General features: G+C 43.8%; 1 protein-coding gene across 15 annotated transcripts in view; it reads left to right on the forward strand.

Annotated features, from left to right (window-relative positions):
• Positions 1–21,405, forward strand: part of SORBS1 (sorbin and SH3 domain containing 1) — an 862,221-nt gene extending 840,816 nt beyond the window's left edge. For all 15 annotated transcript variants that reach the window (XM_069610575.1, XM_069610579.1, XM_069610580.1 and 12 more), the window contains one exon: positions 19,610–21,405. In XM_069610575.1, coding sequence (XP_069466676.1) covers positions 19,610–19,677 — 68 coding nt within the window. In that variant the 3' untranslated portion in view covers positions 19,678–21,405. The remainder of the gene's footprint in view (positions 1–19,609) is intronic.
• The last annotated feature ends 840 nt before the right edge of the window (positions 21,406–22,245 follow it).

Consider the following 22,245-nt stretch of genomic DNA (forward strand, 5'->3'; position numbering starts at 1 on the left):
CGTCTGGATGGCAGAGATAAACAAAAAAAAAAAGATTTAAAAAAAAAAGTTAAACACAGCATGGATACATGATATGATATAGGATTTCTTTTATTTATGTCGCGCTCATGCACAGGTGTTTCAGAGCGTGACCAGGCAAAGGGAAGGGGAGCAAACAGGGAAGAAAACAAAAACAAACGATCTTACTAGGCCCAGTGACATTGAGAACGCCAAGTGCATGGGGAAGGGAAAAATGGGGACAGTACATGGGAGGGAGGAGAACGTGGAAAGTGCAGAGCATATGAGAGAAACAAGATAAATAATAAGTTAATGAATAAATGGTGGGGGAGCGGGGCGGACAATACTTTGGCACATGCCCTGTTGTTCACACCAAAACATACACATGAATGTGGTGTGTGAGCGGAGTGGGAGTGCATACCTTATTCATAAAATGATGTTGCATGGGATACCCTACATCTGCGGCTCCTTCTACTGGATATGGTCTGCCCTGGTGGAGGCCAGGACCAGCAGAAAGCACGATTCAGAAACGAGTCTTTTCATACTCCGGCTTGCATGGCCATGCCTAGAGCGGAAATGATCATGGCAATCATGAGCCTTACCCTTCGTTTTTGCCTTTCAACGCCTGTAATATATTGTTTGCACTGAGTGTCAAAAATGCAAGTTGTTGCACCTCATTTACGCTACACGTACGTGCTTAACTTAGAAATCTAGACAGGCACAGTGGGATTCATTAAACTTACACTGGTGCAAGTGCAGTTATGCGCTATGGCAAAATCCGCCCCAGTACAATAAAAGTGTTCTTTTAATGCATTGTGGCCCCCAGGGCCATATTTGTCCTATTGATAATAAGCCATGGCGTTTTCCCTGGGCAATTAATTGCCCTGATGCGAAAATGCATTGAAAGTATGAATGTTAGCCCTAGTGCCAATACCATAACTTGCAACGTTGCACCTTTCTGTACCAAGACTTATGCAGGGCCTTCACTGGGCCTTGAAATTAGTGCTTTGAAATGCTTGCCTTATAAGTTGCCTTTTGACACTGGTTCCTCCACATCAACCACTTGCTGACAAAGGAGGATTTAAAGATTTTCAGTGGGCACTGTGTTTCAGCTCCCTGCTGGCTGGCCGTCTTGTGATAATCAGCGGCTATTAACTCCTAGCTGTATTTCTCTGTCTCCATTATAATGTATGTACCGAACGGGTGCCTCAGACTGTTTTCCGCTCTAAGTAATCATCTTCAGCCATGCCTAGGTAAAAAAAACATAAGTGTTATCAGGTGGCTAGACTGGCCTGCATTGAATATTGGGCAGTCTAGCCAGTAATAACACTTATGGTGCACAGCTAGTCTGGATATACATTCCGTGGCATGTTTTTTTTTTTTTTGGTGGCTTGAGTCCTTTTATGGTAATACTGGCCCAGATGCCTTTGGGTTTGGCGCGCTTTACATATGCTGAATAAATAAATAAAATAGATTGATTGCAGTCTCCATGGACATTCTTCAGTTCAAAAATGAATCAGCCACCACTGAACATCATCTACCTGTCACTGTATGATGTGTGTTTTAATGTGCACAAAGGGCAGGGCAGTCCTCCCTAAAGCTGGTGTCACACCACCCCCCGTCATGCCATCCTATATATATTTATGCATAAAAATGTTAGTCTGGAGTGAACTTGTCTTCAGTAGAGAAATATAACTTAGCTGTAGTTGATTTGCTGTCATAATAAAGAACCATATTTGGGATCCTCCACACATATCATGGGAGAGTTATCGCATCTCCTGTTTGCGGCGGCGGTACAAAAAATCATAAGGGGGCCTCACCAAACATATTGCCCCGGCCTCGCCACACTTTGTGACAGCCCTGCCTCCTGCTCTTGTCTTCATGATTACACACAGCTGCTTTCTTTCCAAGGAGAGAGTCTTCCCTCTTGGCGAATCTCAGCTCTTGGAATTCTCGGCTTTTCCCTGGTATCGTCATTTTCTTTGTCAAGTGTTTTTCCATTAGGGCTCTGATTCTGTCTCTCCATGGACCTTCTTATGCGGATTTCTTTACGTCCCGTCTCTCGTCGCCATTTGTAGGGTTCTTACTTCTAATGTATTTAAATAAACTTCTTACAAATTCAGATTTGTATTCACTTGTGATGTATTGGTTATACAGAGCTCAGCATTGCATTCTCATATTATGGCACATTTAACCAACCGCTTCGAACGGTCTCCACGGCCAGAATGTTCGGGAATTTATGGTTCTACCCTAGGGTGTGCTCCTTCATTACATGGCATGTGATGTCAGCACCTGGCGGCAGCGCCTGGTGTCCCACCTCACTACATAATGCCCCTGTGCCATTGAAGACAATTCCAAGTGCTTCCCCTTCATAGTATCTGCCAAGTTGTGGAGCTCTCTCTTTGCTTTGAATCCTTATTTGTGTATGCTTGCTCCACAAATCAACCATGTATTGGGAAGTGAGAAGTAAACTCACTGAAAGTGAGTGTGTTTGTTTGTTTGTTTCCTCATTTATAAGGCGCACCAAACCCTCGGGTAACTGGGCGCAGCGGTTACAAGGTTACTTTAAGTTTCATGTTACAGACATTGCATGATATATACACAAGGTACAAAATTGGGAGTACAAAGAGTCCAAAACAGATGATACAGTATGGGAGACTATATTGCAAGCATCAAGGTAGATAAAAGGTCAACAGGATAGTCGAGAACAAAGTGAGAACCATAGGTTATAGTGTAAAATTGTGTGGAAAGTGTAAGAACTAAAAGTATATGATTAACTGCAGAGAGGTCCAAGGGAAAACAGTAAAGGTTTAGGCAGCCGACAGTAGCCATGGCCTTTTACCACACTACGCTCTACGCTAAATCTGTCTCTTGGATGCTTAAGTGTGCGCCCCCTGGCTACAGGGTGCGTTCAGGTGCTTTGCATCATCACATCGATACCCAGAAGTAAGATGCAAGGTTGGGGACACTACCTACCTCTGTGAACTGAACTCACACTCTTGTGTTGTAAGATATCACATCCCATCCTGTAGGAAGGGTCTCATTATTGGAATAGGAAGGATTGAGATTTCACATCTCAGGCTATGGGAAGGGGCTCATGTTTGGAATGGGAAGGAGTTGGATATCACATCTCATGTTATAGGAAGGGTCTCAGGTTTGGTATTAGAAGCATTGAGATATCACATCTCATGTTACAGGATGGATCTCAGGTTAGGAATGGCAAGGTGTCGGATACCACATCTTATGCTACAGGAAGGCTTTGAATCCATTTATTCGTGGTTGTTAGGTTTATTTACCACCCAAATTAGAATACTGCCTTTGTCACTGCAATAAGATGTAGTCATTTATATATAAACTAGGTTCAGAGCAGTAAACCACATTTTCTTGTTTTACAGATAGGAAGCCGAGAGTTTCGGCCGTGCACAGGTTAGAAACCGATCTGCTAGTGATACACCCAAGATTTTGAGTGGCCATTAACGATGTCTGCGGTACTTCCCAAGCGCAAGTCTGTGCAGACTTCATTGTTTGACTACTTGCCATCAGCGAAAAGATGTAAGGTGGGGGAGGCTGCCACCATTCTGAGTGGGGATAGGGAAGCTAGCCCAGTCAATTTGAGAAGTGAGGCACCAGAAATATGCCAGGATTCTTGCGCTTAGGAGGCCAGTAGCTCCAGTGCATCTCCCGCTACACTGCAGCCTGTGCCAGAAGAGCCACTTCTAACTCCTGATTGCTGGAGCGAGCAGCAATGGTGCTATTCTAAGGGGGAATATGAATGGATTTTTCTGGCTTCAGGTCACATTGGATGCTCTGTGTGTAGGGACGTGAAAGCAACAGGTGGCTTATCCGTGCACTCCTGTGGGCAAGGTTTGCGCATAAGCATGGGATGCGCCGATGGAAAGGTGGGTCCTTCAGGTTTTGGCAAACATGCTAGGCAGAAGCAGCTCCGAAAGAAGATTATGGAGCACAAGTCAAGTGGTGCTCATAAGGCATCACAAGACATTCTAACAGTGCGAAAAAATAACCACTTGACAGAAGTCAGGCAGCAAAGCAGTGGCAAACATTTGGAAAGCACATGCAGAGTGTTTCACACTGTTTTCTACCTGACCAAAAAGAATTGGCCATTCACAGATCACCCTGATTTGGTGGACCTCCAGGAGGTGAATGGTGTTGAAATGGGTTGTGTGTTGCGCAGTAATGTTACTGCAACAGAGATAGTGAGACATATTGCATCAGAAATGCAAAAGAAGTTAGTGTGTTATATCAGAGAACACAAGCCAAAGATTTCTGTGTTTGTGGACGAGAGCACCACTGTCAGCAACAAATCAACTTTGATTATTGTGGGGCTCATTGTAAACCAGTCACCATTTTCTTTGGTCTAGTGGAGCTCCAAGAGACAAATGCCTTGGCCATAAAGGAAGCTCTGCTGGGGTATTTTGAGAATGTTGGCATCACAAAGACCCTGTTACATGAGATCTGGATTGCTATTTGTTCGGATGGTGCAGCTGTAATATTTGGTAGCAAAGGGGGGGTGATAACATTATTGCGAGCAGAATTCCCAAATCTTGTGTTATCGTGGCATTGTCTAGCTCACCGCCTTGAACTGGCCGTTGGAGACACTATTGATGATGTTGGTGGGGCCAATCATTTTAAAATGTTCATGGACTCTTTGTATGCCACATACAGCATGTCACCAAAAAACACAAGACAGCTACAAATGGCTGCCAGTGATCTGGGTTTGCAGCTGCAGAAGATAGGGAAGATGCTGGACATACGATGGGTTGCATCAAGTTATAGGACGGTTCAAGCTGTTTTGAACTGCTTCCCTGCTTTGTGTAAGCATTTTGGAGAAGCTGCTAAGGATCTCTCAAGACCCACAAGGGACAGAAGCAAATATGACAGTCTGCTTAAGAAGCTTACCTCCAACTCTTTTGTGAAAGGTTTAGGGCTTATGTGCGATGCCCTTCAAGAACTGAAAGACTTGTCTCTGGCTCTTCAGAGCCGGGATATCACAATTGTGGATGCACACAGACTCTTGGTGGGGCAAGCCCGGAGTTTCTTTGCGATGAAAGAATCTCCGGGGGAGTTTGCTTCTACTGCTCAGAGTGCAGTTGATTGTGGACACTTCAAGGACGTTCATATTTCCCAGGGAAGGGCAAACTCTGTGTCTCTGAATGAAAGGCAATTTTATCAAAGCCTTTCAGTTAACCTTGCCAAAAGGTGTGCTCCAGACTTGGATAAAGAACTTGTAGCCAGTTTCAGTGTCTTGGATGCAAAGAATTTACCGAATGATGAAGACATTGTACTTTATGATGAAAATGAGATTCAGAGACTGTGTACGAAATTTCAACTCCCAATCAGAGACACCATCCATGCCTTCAGGGATTTTAAGGACTTTGGTGGCAAAAGGTGCCCTGAAGCATTTAGGGCTTTGGTTGCTTGCATGGAAACGTTGCCCGCAAGTAATGCAGATTGCAAAAGGGGCTTCAGCGCCATGAATTTAATTGCTTCGCCAAGCCGAGCATCCCTCCATGTGGCCACTATTTCCTCATGTTTATGGCTGAAACTTAATGGCCCTCCAGTAAAAGCATTTAAGCCATTGTCCTTTGTAAAAAGCTGGCTGGCAAAAGGGTGACGAACAGCTGAGGAAACACACTGCGAGCAAGCTCATGCAAAGAAGGACTCCCTTGAAGATTATTATGTGGGGTTCTGGGAAATTGTCAATTAATTGTTTACACATTTGAATGCACCTGTTAATGTACTTCAACACCTATCCTTTTGTCAACGGCCCAGTTAAGGGTCCAATACATAATCACCTTGAGCTTTGATTTGTTATACTTTAAGCCACGTAGCAAGCAGTCTTCTACACAATATGTACTTAGTAATGTAGGCCCGACCAGTTGGGAAATTGTCAATTAATTGTTTACGCATTTGAATGCACCTGTTAATGTACCTCAACACCTATCCTTATGTCAACGGCCCAGTTAAGGGTCCAATAAATAATCACCTTGAGCTTTGATTTGTTATACTTTAAGCCACTTAGCAAGCAGTCTTCTACACAATATGTACTTAGTAATGTAGGCCCGACCAGTTGGGAAATTGTCAATTAATTGTTTATGCATTTGAATGCACCTGTTAATGTACCTCAACACCTATCCTTATGTCAACGGCCCAGTTAAGGGTCCAATAAATAATCACCTTGAGCTTTGATTTGTTATACTTTAAGCCATGTAGCAAGCAGTCTGCTACACAATATGTACTTCGTAATGTAGGCCCGACCAGTTTTACCATGTTGCATTTAGGCCCCGCCCACCAATTGGGCCACGCCCATCATGTCGTAGGCCACGCCCCCAAATGAGGGCCCCCCCTCAGTTTCTTACCCCACTTAAAGCACTGCATAAGTCTATGCCATAGATCCTCTGATATGACATGTGACATGGAGTCGATGAAAGATGAGAACGTTAGTATCCTCTCGGCCAATACTTTGGGGCAGCACATCACCAAATATTGCAGTGACTCAATTTCCCCTCCGCATAATCTGCACCATCTGAGCTCTGCAGGAATCCCCATTTGGATTTGAGTCTAAATTTGGCAGTTGAGTCTAAATTTGAAGTACCAGTCTCTGTGCTTTGCCGATGGAAATCTTGTGATATACAGTATGAGCTCAGTCATCAGCAGGCACCAAACTTCTTGCCCTCCGTACCTTTTTAGACGTTCCAGGTCTAAGAGATCAGCTATTATCCCATCTCTTCATCTTAGATTTCAACAGAGCATCAGAAACCGGTCCCTGGAGATCGAGTTGATCCATGAATTCCTCACACTTTTTCTTGAATTTGAGCAAGAAGGGGTTAACTCCCTTGCCCATGGTGGAGTTCAGATAGAAGTCAATCTGGGGGTGCTCTGCTCTAGCCATTTTAAAGAACAGAATAAGGCTGCGTATCATCAATTGCGGCCACCAAAACACTAGACCCAGCTCCAGTATGATAAGGCTAACTGGGACTGAGGTTGGGAGCCCCAGAACCCTCTTCAAAATCCTTCCTTTGAGAGTGTCAGAAAGCTTTCTGCTCTTTCCTTGAGTTAATTCGACTCCATACAGGACCGTTGCCGATATCTTTGCCCTGTAGAAGTCGATTAAGGGGAGTAAGGAAAATTTGCACAACCTAGTTTTGACTGCTTTGGCTAAGGACAAGCAGGCCCCTACTTTCTCTTCTGTTTTACCTCCTTCAATTATGCGTTGCTGTTTGTGAGAGACTGAAAATCCTAAATATTGGATGCACTCCACTTTGCTAACCCAAGAGTCGTTGATTTTACACCTGTAGCTGATCGGATTTTTCCTCTTGCTACAAGTCATCACATGCAATTTAGATGGATTTACTCTGAGGTTATTCTTTGCAAGGTAGGTCATAAGTCGGGTAAGACAGCGCTGCATTCCTGCAGGAATGTAATCAATCAGGACTACATCATCTGCATACGTGATGCAGCCCACTTGCAAGTCCCCCCACCTAGGGACAAAGTCCCCCCAAATCTTCGCTTCCTCCCACAAATTAGCAATATAGAGATTGAAAAGGGTGGGAGGAACCACACACCCCTGTTGGACCCTCTATCCACTGAAATAGATCTCGAAACAGATCTCAAAAGGGCGCCTCTGCTATTGACCCTCACTTTGCAGGTATTTTCCGAATACAGCATCTGGATCATTGCCAAGAGACATGGGTCAATGCCCCAGTTTGTCAGCTTCTTCCACAATAGCAGAAGGCCCATATTGTCGAATGCTGCACATAGATATATGGCTGCTATATACAAGTTAGTAGGATCACTGCTTTTGACCTCAGAGAGGCAAGCGTGTAATAGAAAACCACTCTGTAGGGTACCCACTCCCCTCCTGAATCCGGTTTGTAGCGGGTGAAGGCAGTGGGTGACCTAAGGGGGCAAAGACCTTAGAGGACGTATCAATAAGATAGATTGGGCGATAGCTGCGTAGCGCTCCCCTATCTCCCTTTTTAATGATTGGGATCGATATAGATTGGTGCCATGAGTCTGGGCATTTACCAGATGTAGCAATTTGGTTGAATAGATTCCCTAGAATTTCTGCCCAGAGAGTGGGATTATTCTTCAAGACCCTGTTCGTCACCCCATCTGGGCCACTGCCCCGTGAGTTATTGAGGTTGGATATGATAAATTCTAGGTCTTCCCTATCAAATCTAGTCTACCAAGCTGGAGCTTGGTCCGCTGCCTGTGAACCACATATGGGGAGCTCCCTGCCCCCACTAAATTTGCTCTGAAAAAACTTCACCCATGCTTCCTCTGCCACACCTGACATCTTAAGCAGGGGTTGAATGTGGTCTTATTGTTCAGTGTCCACTGTATGCCTCTGGTGTCTTTCTTCACTAGTTTAGCCAATAGCTCTGTATTGTTGACCATATGTTTGTCTATTTTCTGGTGCCTACCCCAGAGTCTGTTTTTTTGCTTGAAGGAATTAATTTGTTTTTTCATTGTCATCTTATTATCCAGAGAGGATTTTTTTACATTCCTAATTTCTTTTTTTAGAATGCATTTTCTCTCATGCACTAAACTGTCGAATGGGTGCCTTTTGGTGACCAGGGTAGGCGCTAGAGGCATCCCTATATCTAGATACCTTATACTTCCCAATTTGCCTAAAAGATTAAAGCACAGATTGGGAGCCGTCACCCCCCTTCTATATTCCAGGCTAAGGTCACTCCACCATCGGGAAAGCCTATCATTGAGTTTCTTTAAGTTAGCACTGCGTTGAAGCAGTCTTCCACCTTACCCCGATACTAGACGTTGTCTGTCCCACATTGTTTCCATTTTTTCGAAAGAGGCCAATGCTACCACTGTTAGTCGGAGGAGAGAGTGATCGCTCCTTTTCGTTTTTGAATTTGTAAATCTCTCAGCCTTGTGATATCTATGTTTTTAGTAAAGATGTAGTCAATCGTTGAGGAAGTGAATGTGTTGGCCCAGGTTGGGATGTCTTTTGGAATCAAACCCCGATCAGGTTGGATTGAATAAAACCCCATCACGAGAGGAAGTGAGACCACTCCCTGCCAATGTTGGTCCTTCTTGAGATGCCAACGGTTAGCCCCCCTGTTTCCCTCCCGTTTAACTCAACAAACTCATCGGGAGTCACCATACAGTAACAGTTTAAGTCCCCTCCTAGAATAATGGGACCCTGTTATGACCCGGTCTGGGTCATAGTGATATAAACAGGATACAGTTGCAGGTATGCTTAATGGTTGCTTTATTCAGGTTCTTCAGTTACAGGTACAAATCAGGTCACATCAAGTCCATAAGGAGATAGGAGGAAATCATGAGGGAAACCCACTGGCTCCCACCACCCAGGCTTCCTTAGATCAACTGCCTGGGTTAGAACCCATTCATACACAAACACTCCAAGATACCTCATACATTCCACAAATGACATCATCACATACATACAGCATTCAGTAAGAGAAACCATAAGAAAGGAAGGCTGATCCTAACACCTCCTTCCCTTATAAACCATAGAAGGGAAGGCTAATCCTAACTCACACCTCAAACACACCATGACCTGAAGCCGTCATCACACCTAACCATCACAAGGCCTCAAGCACAAATACTCTGCCAGTCACTCTAAAAGACCAAGAATATAACAGCTGGACAACCAGGGGTAACTAACAATCCAGTAACGGCACCCCACCATCTAAACAACAACAACTTCTGTCCTTCAAAAAATCACGCATCACCTTCCACCCGTCGCCGCCACCAACGGGTCACCAGCCTGCCACGCTGGAGCACAGACCTGCCCCTCTGGGCTACTAACCAGCATGCCATACACAACCTGAGGAAAACAAACCACCTCCCGTCCACCACTGCCACTGGTAGACCTCAGGGCTGCCACACCTGAGCACAAACAGCCACCTATACGGGCTGGCACGAAGTCCGCTACACACCTACAAGGAACATGTCTAACCTACTACACCAGACCGTAGACTCATGGCAACTGAAGAGACAGGCGCCTCCAATCAAATAAAACACACTCACCTGACTCATCCTCAACCACTCAACATTCATAGCAACACTCACAACAGAGGCAACTGGTGGGGAACCAGTCAACCATACCACCGTACTTCCTCGATGTGTTGGCCAGACACCTCGAGCCCTCATAGCTACTAAAAACCACCAGGTAACCCCACTACCAAGATGTTCTGTTGCCAAGCTCCCAGAACCACCCAGAAGGAACTCCTGGATGACCCCAGAAACAACACTTAAAGTAAAAACAAGAATAATGAATCACTCACCATCATGGCTCAGCACAAAACACTATACTGACTCCTCTGAGCCACACAAAACACTATACTGACTCCTCTGAGCCACACAATTCACTACCATGACTCCTCTGAGCCGCTTGACCAGATTACCACTGGTCACACAATTCACTACCATGACTCCGCAGAGCCGCTTGACCAGACTACCACTAGTCATACAATTCACTATCATGGCTCCGCAGAGCCTCTTGACCAGACTACCACTGGTCACACAATTCACTACCATGACTCCGCAGAGCCGCTTGACCAGACTACCACTAGTCATACAAATTACTATCATGATTGAAGGAAGGGAGGTGTTAGGATAGTTAGGCTTGGAAGGAAGGGAGGTGTTAAGAGTGACTCCCTGTCCTCTTGGAGTATGAATGATGAGCGCCTGAGTAGTGATGTCATGAATGGAGTGTTTGGGTATGATTAAGTGGAATGCTGTGTGGTGAGTGTTCTACCCAGGGAGTTGAGATTATGTAGCCTGGGTGGTGGGAGCCAGTGGGCTCCACTCTGATCCTGTAACTACTAAAGAATCTCCTGATGACACCTGATTAAAGTAACAATAAGTACTTCTGGCCTCCAGCGTATCCTTTACCCAGATGACCCCGCCTAGGGTCATAACATATATTGGCGACGAGGCATGGTCTTGATCAAGGCGGACCCTGAGAAGAAGCTGGATAAGACAGGTACCTGCATGAATGGGGCCAGACATTGGGAGAAAAGGATGAGAGAGAGGAGAAAGGACTGCTGCGGGGGGTGCAGCACAGGATCACAGAGACTGAGAAAAAGGAGGGGGCCCACTGCCCCCCATGATGAGTCCCACCACCCAGGGGAAAAGAGGGCGTCTCTAGTGGCTTTCAAAAGATGGTAACAGATAATGGCACCCGGTAACATGAGAGGTGGTGTTTTAGTTTCCACGCAATGTAACCCAAGAGACTGTTCCTGTTGGCACTACAGGGTTAAAATGTTTGTGCCAGAAGTCGCTCTTGCTGTACCAGGGAGAGGCGCCAGAGACACATCTGTCACCGCTGGTGTAGAGCTGAGGTGGAGCTAGGAAGTGCAGGCTCTAAGAAGTGAAGAGTGTGTCTTGCCTGGAGAGCCGTTAAATCAATAGTATGCTGAGACTGCCTAAAGGAGCCTGTGTCTATGGAAAAACACCCATTTCTGTAGGATGGCAGTAAGAGTGTGCTGCAGTGAAGGGTTGTCAGTTTTCCAGCCACCCAATGGTTCACGATGTGTTATGAGTGAGGAGCCGTGGTACTGGGCATGACCCATGCATTGGGAGTCCATACCTTAGTTTCAGCCGTCCCGTAACGCGCATGGTGACAGATGGAGCCCTGGAGCTCCATGCGGCCTCATCTCCCATCCTGTAGTGATGATGTCATCAACCCAGCAGGGGGACTCAGCGATTGCGTGGAATGATGGATCATGAAGATTCTTTAGTGTCAGAGAATGCCCGGTTCGTGTCTACCCAGTGAGCTGTATCAGGGTTTCGAATAAAGGACCCTGCAACGTCATTCAGCGTGTCCAGGAAATGAGTTTCCTTTCCGATACCGGGTTCCTAAATTAACTGCGTCGTAGTGGAGACTAACACATGAATTGACTACCATTGCCTTTCAAGGGGAAGGAAGGAGTGCTGCGCGAAATGATCGGGCAGTGTTGCGAGCCTGCCTCTACTAGAATAGCATTAAATTGAACTTTGACTCGAAGCAAGTAAGGTTTTCATCGTAACGCAGCTGAGTCTTGTTATTACCGTTACTGTTTTTCATGTCCCAAGCAGAGTCAGTCATTGCAAAGTATTTTATGGACGAGATACTGATTTAACGGAATGTTCACAGCCAAGAAAATGCAATGTTGGATTTTGTGAGGTTGTACATTATTGTTAGAAATACCAAAGAGGGATTGTTTCGCTAGTTCAGTAGATTGAACTATAGTTTTGTGTGAATGGAGTGTGTGGACGGTTTCGTATTTTGCAGATTTTAAAAGCTTCGACCAGAGTGATTCTGTGCGGAGAGTGCAGCAATATAGCGAGCTATTAATAGTGGTTCACTGCATATCAGAATAACATTTTGAGGATTTGCAGGAGGTTACGTTTCATCATGGAACCATGCAAAGTGGACTTTATAATGCGGCAGAGTTTGCCTTTGCACTTCTTGGAATTTACATTTGCATGAAGTGTGAATGGGTAGGTTAGCTAGTGTCAGTTTAACAACTATTTGAGGAATTGCAGGTTGTTTACATTGCAGTTTCAGGCAACATGGACTTTTAGTGATTCTTTTACCAAAAGAAGATGTTTAAAAGTGCAGACTTAGGAAATGTCAAAGTGAGTAAAGTATAGGAAATGTTAAGATATTTATCTACTTCCGAGAAATTTACTGTAGTTATGATGTACACTTTGTACATGTCATTAGCATGGGTCTGTGTGACCCATTCATGAGTATGTTGAGCATGGGTGAGTGTTGTCCATTCATGTGTGTTATGAGTATGGGTGTGTGTGTGGCCCATTGAGGAGTATTACAAGTATGGGTGTGTATAGCCCTCTGATGTGTGTTTCGAGCATGAGTGTGCGTTGCACACTGGAGCTTGGAGTGAGCAGGTGTGTGTGTTGTTCATTAAAGTGTATTATGAGCATGGGTGAGCGTAGCCCATTGAAGTGTATTGTAAGTAGGGGTGAGTATGGCCCATTGATGCGAGTTACACTTGGTGTTCTCAGAGGTAACTGGTTTTAGGAATGGTTGTTTGGGTGTGTGTAGCCCATTCAAGTGTATTTTGAGTATGGGTGTGTATGGCCCATTGATATGAGTTACATTTGGTGTTCTCAGTGGTAACTGGTTTTAGGAATAGTTGTTTGGCAGGACGCTGCCTGCATGCTGTTCGTGGCGCGAGAGTGAGGGGACGCCTTCATGTCTCGTGTCTGATGGTGAGTTAAAGGGTGTGTGTGTGTTTCACCCCAAGGTCACCTAGTGGCATTTTGTCCAAGTTGTGAGTTGACTTGGGTAGGTTTTCTTGTTTCTTAAATTGAGTTGCAGAGAGGGTCATTTTTCGGTGGCATTTCCCTGTAATTTTTGGGCTAATTTGACTTTTCCATCTAGTTGCCGGAGGTTTTCGTTGTTGTTAGATGGGTTGGGTTGAGACCTGACTGCTGATGGCTCAGATTGGAACGGCCGCCAATCTGGGATTGGTGTTTGGGGTACTTGTTGTGGAATTCCTCTGGTGGGAGTGGCCCTAGTGTGTATGAGTGTGAGTGAGTTGCTGACTGTCCGGTATCGTGTGTGTGGTATATGAGATCTGGTGCCCTTCTAAGATCGCCCTGGGGTGCATGTGCATAGTTAGTTATTATTTGCTTTGTCAGATCATGACCTAGTTATCCCGAGCTAGGGAGTTTGTGCGTGGGTGTGGCAGCCCCATGATTTTGCCCGTGGCAGGGGTCAAATAAAAGGAGTCAAGAGTTCTTTGAGGGTCTGTGGATTTGTTTTGGTGTGTATGCCCACGGTGGGCCGGTTTGCGCTCGTAGGTGGCAGCTGCGAGATTCCCTGGTGGCGGTGGGGAATGGAAGGTGATCAGTGTTTTCTGATGGATTGTGAGAGTAGTTGAGGCGGCTGGGTCTTGTGCTTGTTTGGTTTGTCATGTGGAGACATTCCCCCAGGAGCCTGGTACTGGCTAGGGTGTGCTTGGGTGCGTGTTGCGCCCTCCCGGGCGAGTGTTGTGCATTTTAAGGAGGAAAGGTGTTGGTGTTGATTGAAGGAAGGCTGATCCTAACAGACCCCAACCCTCTTCTTGTTTCCATTCTTTTAAGGTGTTTTCCCTGTCAGTGACACCTCAAAGAGGGTTAAAATAGATGTTTATTAGAAGAGTCTGGACAACTTGATTATTAATCACATCTACTATTTTAGAGATTAGTAGGCCCTCCGCAAACGTATTGAGTTGACAGAGCTGTCCCCTCTTCTCATTTTTTACCACCACTAGTAATCCCCTGCCAGTTTTCTTTGATACCCCTTTTGGCCTTACTACAGATTGTGAGATATCTGTCAAAGGAGGGGGTGTCCCTAAGCCATGTTTCCTGCAGGAAGATGATATCTGCCCCCTTAAAAAGAACAGCCAGGTCAGTATACAAGAAGGAGTTGTGGCCTCTTGAGTCCTAGCTGCATATTACCAGATCCCGGTTATTAGAACCCAGGCCGGGCTCTGGTGAATGTTGGCAGCAGTAAGGAACTCATGGTGGCAACAGTAAAGACACACAAGTGATCACAGTTTAAGGGTGTTTATTAACTGTAAATGTAGGTTGGAAAAACGCCTTAACTAAACCTTGATCTAGGATGGGCGCAAGCTTTGACATATCAATAAAAAATTAGGCAGTCCTTGTGACGTCTTGTCAAAGTAAAAGGCCTATACTAAAAAAAAAACGATTGCCAAAACCTTACAACTAATTACAGAAAGAGTGTGGGATAGGGTTTTCAATAAATAAAGAAGTGTTCACAAATAATAAGTCAGAGGTCTCCCTTCCCCACGTTTTGAGGACGGGACAAAGTGGATCTCCGGAGAACAGTACACACTTGAGCTTTCCCAGCATGAGTCGCCAGTTCCGTACCAGCAAACAGGTTCTCAGGTTCTTCAATGGTTAAGTCTCTTTTCAATAAAAAGTCTCTTGCCTTCAAGGGCCTGATGTATTCAACAAAACAAACAAACCAAAGTTCCTTTCCAAATGAGCGTTGGGGTGATGACTTTTCACCCCCTGGACCTCCCTCTCTCAGGCTCGGACCCCTAGGCTTCACTTGATCGGGCACAGGCCTTTCTCTCGAAATCTCCCTCTGCCGGGCTCAGATACCAATGCCAAAGGGTACAATCCACTTCCCCTGGTCTTACAATACTTCTTGTATTCACAAATCTTAATGTCTTTTTAAACAGTCCTTTAGGCTTTGCCCGTTTTTGTCGGCCTGCCTCTGCCGGGTTCACTCTTGACAACCTTTGCAAAACAGTTCACTGTGGACATCCCTCATTCGGATACACTCCTGTCAACACACTGGATTAATTTCCATTTTCTTCACAATCTGTCGGTCAAAGACTTTCGACAGTACAGAGTATTTTAAAAGACCCCTGTATGACCACTTTTTGCCTTTTCCCAATGCCTTCTGGTTACGGCAGTTTCTACCATCAGGTAATCACCCAGAGTTTCCTGCTTGAGCAACCACGTGGTGACTGGCTCCCCTGGTTTTCCCCTTTTTTGATGACTCACTCTTTAAGCCTTTCACAGTTCAAATTAGTCGTTTGCTACTTTTTCTCAACACAGTTCAGTTTCTTATCAGCTCTTCCCCCGACTCACCAGCTGTGATGAACCGCTTGGCTTTCTTTCTCTTTGGAGTCAAGGTTGGTACCACAGAGACAAGCTTCTCTCCCGGGCTTGGTAATCAGCAGAGGAGGGTCTTGTGTACCGTTGACATCTGCTGCAACACACGGTGGCTATTGCTTGCGGTCTTATGATTCCGTCTGCGGAGGTCTCATGGGCCTTGGTCGGAAAGGGCAAGGTTGCTTCTCTCCTTGCCACCCTCTCGTTATCCGCGTCTTTCTCCTCCTTTTGTACTGCCGTGCTGTGTTAGCTCTCTTGTCGTGCTGTCTACTTTACTCGTATTGTGCTCTCTTGCTCCACCTTTTATCCATGTGGGGAAAGGAAAGGGGTGTCAGGTAGGTGTGATTCTGGTCAATTGCCTGACTCTGCCTGCCCTTGGGTTAGGACACGTCAGCTGACCAGCTCTGGAATGAGTCTGTTGTTTTTCGTGGTGCCGAAAAGTGTTTGTGCTGGAAGAGGTGTTGTATGGAATTATAACCCTCATAGTAGAGGGGTTTGAGGTGATCTCGGAAGGGTTGTTTGTGCAATGAGTAAGAGGGTTTGTGGAAACTGTAGTTGTTGGTCACATTCGACTGGGAAGTCGGAAAATTACAATCAGAGGGATTGGATTGGTAGTGTTTATGAAGTAAGGTTGTTTCCTACTGTAACAGGGTTTGGGCTGTGGGCTTTTCATTGGTTTACCAGAGGTGTATGGGTGGTGGGATTTTAAAAAGGGAGTTTCATTCGGAAGAAGGGAGATGTAGTACAACCTACAAAGGTTTCAAGGATCTCATTCTCCTCTGCTTCTTCCTCTGTATAATACCATGTCTCACCTGGGGCTTTTTCCCAAGCACAATCCTGGGCTACCGTACCCAGGTGACCCTCTCTCGCTCATCCACCCCCAGGGTTGGGACCTTAGAGCGCCAACCCTCCCTTGGCCACCTGAATAAAGGATTCCCGAGGTCTACTTGGGATAATACCCTCAGGTTTCTCACACAGCACACTGGAGAGCCATCCCCAGCCTTCTGGGGACTCTTCCTGGTCAACCTGCCTCCGCTGGTCGGGGTAAAAAAAGCACTGTACGGTCAGATTCACCCTCCCTTGATCTCAGGCCACCTCCTCTGTCTTTTTTGGATAGTAACTCTCAAAGCCATTCAAGAGGAGGTCTTCTTGGCATTTGCTGACCATCGTTTCCACTAGTTTAGAGTGGAAGAAGACTGCACGTTTCTCAAGCTGGTGGCGGTCAAACAAGTGGACAAATTGGTTAGCAGCCGAAGAAATGTCCTTGAGTAAGGGTATCAAGACCAGTAGGGCTAGTATGCCCCGTCTGTTGAGTGGGACGTTCTTATCCTCTTCGAATACAGACTCAAACATAATTGGTCATATTCCCCGGTCGTGTTGTAATACTGTGTGGGAGCAGGTTGTTCCCACTTTCTGGATCCCCTGTTCCCAGGGTACTGTTTGGTTCTGGGTGTCCTTGCAGTTGCCTGGAAAGTTCTTAGAATATATGTCAGGATTGCCCCCAATGATCCTTGTTTTTCCCGACTTTGATAGGAGACCACTCTTTGGCTGGTTGTACGGAGGTCCTACGTAACTTGACCTGGGTTTCGGGGAAGCATCAGTGCCATTCACAGCCTTCTTCGTAGACTGATTTTTTTTATCTTCTCTTGCTTGTGCTTTTCTGCTAGCACCTTTTGTTCTTGTCTGATATTGCAAGGTCTGTAACCTCTAAGATGGATTTGTATGCTTCCATTGCTGGTTCAGAGTTATAAGGCTCATCGACGTTCACTACATAGTCCGCATGTGCCTCTCTGGGGCACGGCCCATTGATTTTCCTCTGCTTCTTGGAGGAGCACAACCACATATGCCTCAGGAATCTTTGATAGCCGATGTTATTTTCTTTCGGCCCATTTTTGATGTTTTTAGGTTTCTTCGTAGTTGTCGTATTCCTCCCTCGTAGTGTAGTGGAGATTGTTGTGAGTCCCGGCACTTTCACTTATTTGAGCGGGGGCCAGGGGGCCTACTCCTCTGTATTAGTTCCCCTGCAGATTGATACACCTTACCTGGTCTGTACAGCATGAGTCTCTGATAAGACCCCTTTAGCCATGCCACTCGCTCCAAGGAGCGGATGCTCCAGCAATTGTTTGTTGATGTTCGTCAGGGCTGAGGTGTTTGCTTTAACCTCAAGTGCAATTATGTCATACATTCTGATAAAGGCCTGTAGTACAATGTTCAGTGCTGCAATTGAGCTTCCACACCCTTCGGGCGCCACACTGAATACTGGGTCCTGCTTTTAAAGGTTTTGAAGGCATCCTGTTTGTATATATAAACGGTGTAATCTGTTTGTTTAGTTCAAAGCTCTCACAGCAGTAATCAAAATGTAGAAGTAAAAATACACACACATATTATACATAGTACAGGTAAAGCTGAGATCCATTACCTTTTTGAAAATTCTATTGCTAATGGACTCTTTTTTAAAGATGTTCAAACATTGGAAGGTTTGGTGGAAATGTGTGTCACAGTTTAAAAGATATAAAACATTGAAGAAATGTTTTAAAAAAACGTTTTGTATTATTTTCCTAAAGGAAAAATTAGCATTCGTTGAACAGGTGTACAACTTAAACCGCTGGAAGGATTTGCTACAAATTTTAAACAAACTAGACACAAAGCAGTGTAGATGTGTCTTTTGGTGTGAATTCGCCCAGTACTTCTTTGTAAATTAGGCAGTGGACAGGTTACCCGCTGCACAGACCTTTTATATCTCCCATGATGCATACAGCAAGTGAGGCATTTCAGAAACCATTCTCATAAGTATTCCTTCAATAATGGAAAACTGATTGTGGTTAAAATAACATTAGGAGGGTAGAAGGGGATGCTTGCCTTTTGGGTGAATGTGGGAAGGGTGAAACAGGAGCAATTGGGCAGTAGGGGAGTTTAAGGTGGGCTACAAATAACTGCTTCTTTCCATTCTTTTTCATCTTATTGTGAGAACAGTGACTTTGCCTCAAGAAGTCAAATGAAGGATTATCCCCTTCAGCCACACGACCTATGTTTGAGTCCTAATCTGTTTTTTTTTTGTTCATGGTATAGCAAATAGGCTGAGATTTGAACTTGGGTCGAGAGGATGAGGGGGCTAACCGTTCACCACTGGACCATACAAGTCCCCTTGAAAGAGCATGGCAAACGTGTCCTGTTAAATAAATAGGAAATGTTTGCATCGTTCACAAGACAGGCAGTCCTGCAAATGCCTTCCTAATTCAGTAAACAAACGCTTTTCAGCAGAATTATTTTGCTGTCAACGATTAGTTTGCTGAATTAGGATGCCATTCGAAGGACTGCCTGTCCTGTGAATGTGTGTTTGAATTCACTGCTCTCAGGCAGCAACAAATTGAAGCTCCCAGTAGGGGGATCCTGCTGACATTTTCTTCACTGATGCAAACCATTCTCATAAAAATTCCGGTAATTATGGAAAACTGAATGCGCTTAAAATTACATTAGGAGGGGAGAAGGGGATGTTGTCCTTTGCGGGAATGTGGAAAAGGTGAAACAGGAGCAATTGGGTAGTGTAAGAGTTTAGTGTGGGCTGACAATGACTGCTTCTTTTCATTGTTTTGAATCTTTTTGTAAGAAAAGTTAACTTCTTACAACCTGTTTGCAAGAACAGTGATTGCCTTGAGAAGTCAAATGAAGGGTTTGCCCTTTCAGCCACACGACCTGTGTTTGAGTAGCAATCTGTTTTTTTCTGGTGCATCAAATATTGTTTTTAAAACAAAATGTGATGCACCAGAAAAAAGTTGGAGCTACCACTGCATTACCACAATTTTTTGCCCACACCACCGTACTCATAATGGCACCCAATGTGTGAGACAACTTAATCACTGCCTTCTAGATCGAAGATAAAGGGATAAAGGTATGCTATTCTTACAGGTCTCGACTGCCGCTTTAAATGTATCCTGACTTGTGTTCTCACATTCCTTTTCAGGTACTTCCAGAAGAACAAGAATGTTTGGGACATTTCCAGGAAATTATGTAAAACCTCTGTACCTGTAATGGTAGAACACCATTGCAAAAACATTTCAAGGGACAGATGTAAATAATTGCACAGATATTTCTTTCCTGTTGAATACAAATGATTTCTGAATGTAAAAAACGAGAGAGAATGTCAGGGGTATGTTGGTGCGGTAGTGGGTTGTTTCACTTCAGCTATGCATGAGGTTAGAGCATCAGTGCTTGTTGAACAAAAGTAATGGTTCTAGTTTACATAATGTCCTAGAATAACTACATAAGCACTTATCTCTGAGGCAAAGATGAAGAATACATTTGAAGGGAATGGTGCAGGTCTGATTTATGTGTTAACGGATAGACTCAAGTATATCATGTCTGAAATGCAGCTCTTCCATTGCGCTGCATCTAAAGAGAGCTGCCCCAGTTCTGCCAGTCATATTTAATTATATTGCCTTTTCTTGAAAAATACGTACGTGAAAATGGCAAGCAATATCGTGTGCTCCCACCCATCAGCAGCACTGAGAACAGGAAAACGAAATCACTAATTCATGGTGCATACCAAATTAACATCAATCACTAGTTATGTTAAGTATGTCATTTGTTCTACAATCGTTCTTCCAGGGGCTGCACACATTTCTAATCATTTCTGCTCAATTCAATTTTCTTTATTTCGCCAAAGCCATAAAGGAGAAAGAAAATGCAAATACATATATATCACACCGTGAACTAAATAAATACGCTTCACTAATAACATTCTATTCCTTTAATATATTCTTTGCTGGAGGTAGTTTACATGTTACAATGTAGGGAGAATTATTTTTCTGAATACTTTTAGGAGCGTAATGTTTGAATGTTGCCTTTTACAATGGACAGAGACAAGAGCTAATCAACATTTCCCAAATGTGTTCAAACTCCATCCGGCGTCACGTGTAACATTCTTGTGCCGCTTGCTGCAATCATCAACTACCCAGTGAACCAAAACTGAGATCTTGTCAGTTGGACTGTATCATATTGTTAAGTAAAACACCTGAATGCGATTTAAAAGCTAAAAAATCAAATATTAATGGTTTCAACAGCAGTTTTGTCATAACAAAGCCTATTTAATAATATAAAAAATGCCTATTTTTATGCTGATGCTTTTTTACAGATTTATTAACAGTAATTACAGCTAACTGTTAGCATGATTTGCAATACTTTTATATATTATCTATGCTCTACATGAAAAAGAATATCTTTTGTGGTCTTCCTTAAGACTGTGGGGAAGTAATAAGTACTTCTGACATATTATTGTAAATATGTATATTTATCACTGTACAGAATATGTACTTACCTTGTATAGAAAAATAATTTAAATGGTTTGAGTGAAAGAAGGAAAAAAGCATTTGTGAAGATTTTTGCATTTTATTTAAATGAAGAATTTCCATGTAACTACACATGAATATTTTAGCACAAACTCTACCCTACAGAACTACATTGTTAAAATAAATGGCACTTGTATCACATTCAGCTTCTTTAATGCTTGTAATTGTATGGTTAATGTTCTGCTTGTTCATCTACTGGACTGTATTTATTTCCATATGTAGAAGTGGATAAGACACAAAATACATTTGACAATCACAGCACTATACGGACAGTATGTAACCATATCATTTAAAACCTTTTGAATTGACCACTTCACCATAAGCACATTGCATTTTATTTTGAGTGGAGCGTTTTCCTTTTGCTGTGCTTTATGCCTTGATGGGAATAATAAATGAAAGCATTTCACAACTATCACTCTTTTTGAATGCATTATTTGAAATATTGTTTTAACTGCGTCTATGTATATTCACTCAAAATGATATTTTTTAAAATATGTCCCCATCATTGCCTCTTGAGGAATTTTCCAAATATGCAGTGGATGGGTGTCTCAAGGAAATCCTAAAATGTTTTAAAAGATAAAAATCATGTATCTAGATAACATTTGTGCACTGGGGAAGCCTAAACTGTATAATAACAAGCTGTGATCTACTGAGTAAGACAGCATAAACATTATAGGTTTGTTTGATTTTATTATTTTTCATATTCTTTTCACAATGAAATGAGCAGGGAACAGACCGCATCCCTCTCTTTTCTACATGATATGTTATGTTAATGAGATTTACAATAATGGAATAGAGTATTCAATGTGTTACCCTAATTTAGTTTCCATACATTGCCCATTTACTGTTCTCTTCCACAATTACATTTCTAAATTGTGTCAGTGTTCTTATGTATCTCTTGAACACTTAGTTAAGTCTAGCTTCAAGGACCAATGGAGTGGGTTGGATACTCAATTTATCGACCTCAGATGGAGGAAGGGCTGAGCCAGCCCAGGCAAGATTCTAACTTGCAAACAGGCTAACCACATGTTTGAGACAATCACTTAGTCCATAAGCTATGCACTCACCTGTTCAAGGATTCTTTTTATGCTAAATGACTCTTAAAGATATAAATATTGCCTTTTGTTTTTGATGGTGGGCATTTCACTTAATGGAGACCAGCTAATCAAATCTATTCAGACAACTTTATATGACTTTGTACCAGCTTCAGCTGGGCACAGTTGTCATCAGAAAAATAAATATATTATCTTCA

The sequence above is a fragment of the Ambystoma mexicanum genome, chromosome 8 (genome assembly GCF_040938575.1).
Source record: "Ambystoma mexicanum isolate Mex_15411 chromosome 8, UKY_AmexF1_1, whole genome shotgun sequence".
Taxonomy (NCBI): domain Eukaryota; kingdom Metazoa; phylum Chordata; class Amphibia; order Caudata; family Ambystomatidae; genus Ambystoma; species Ambystoma mexicanum.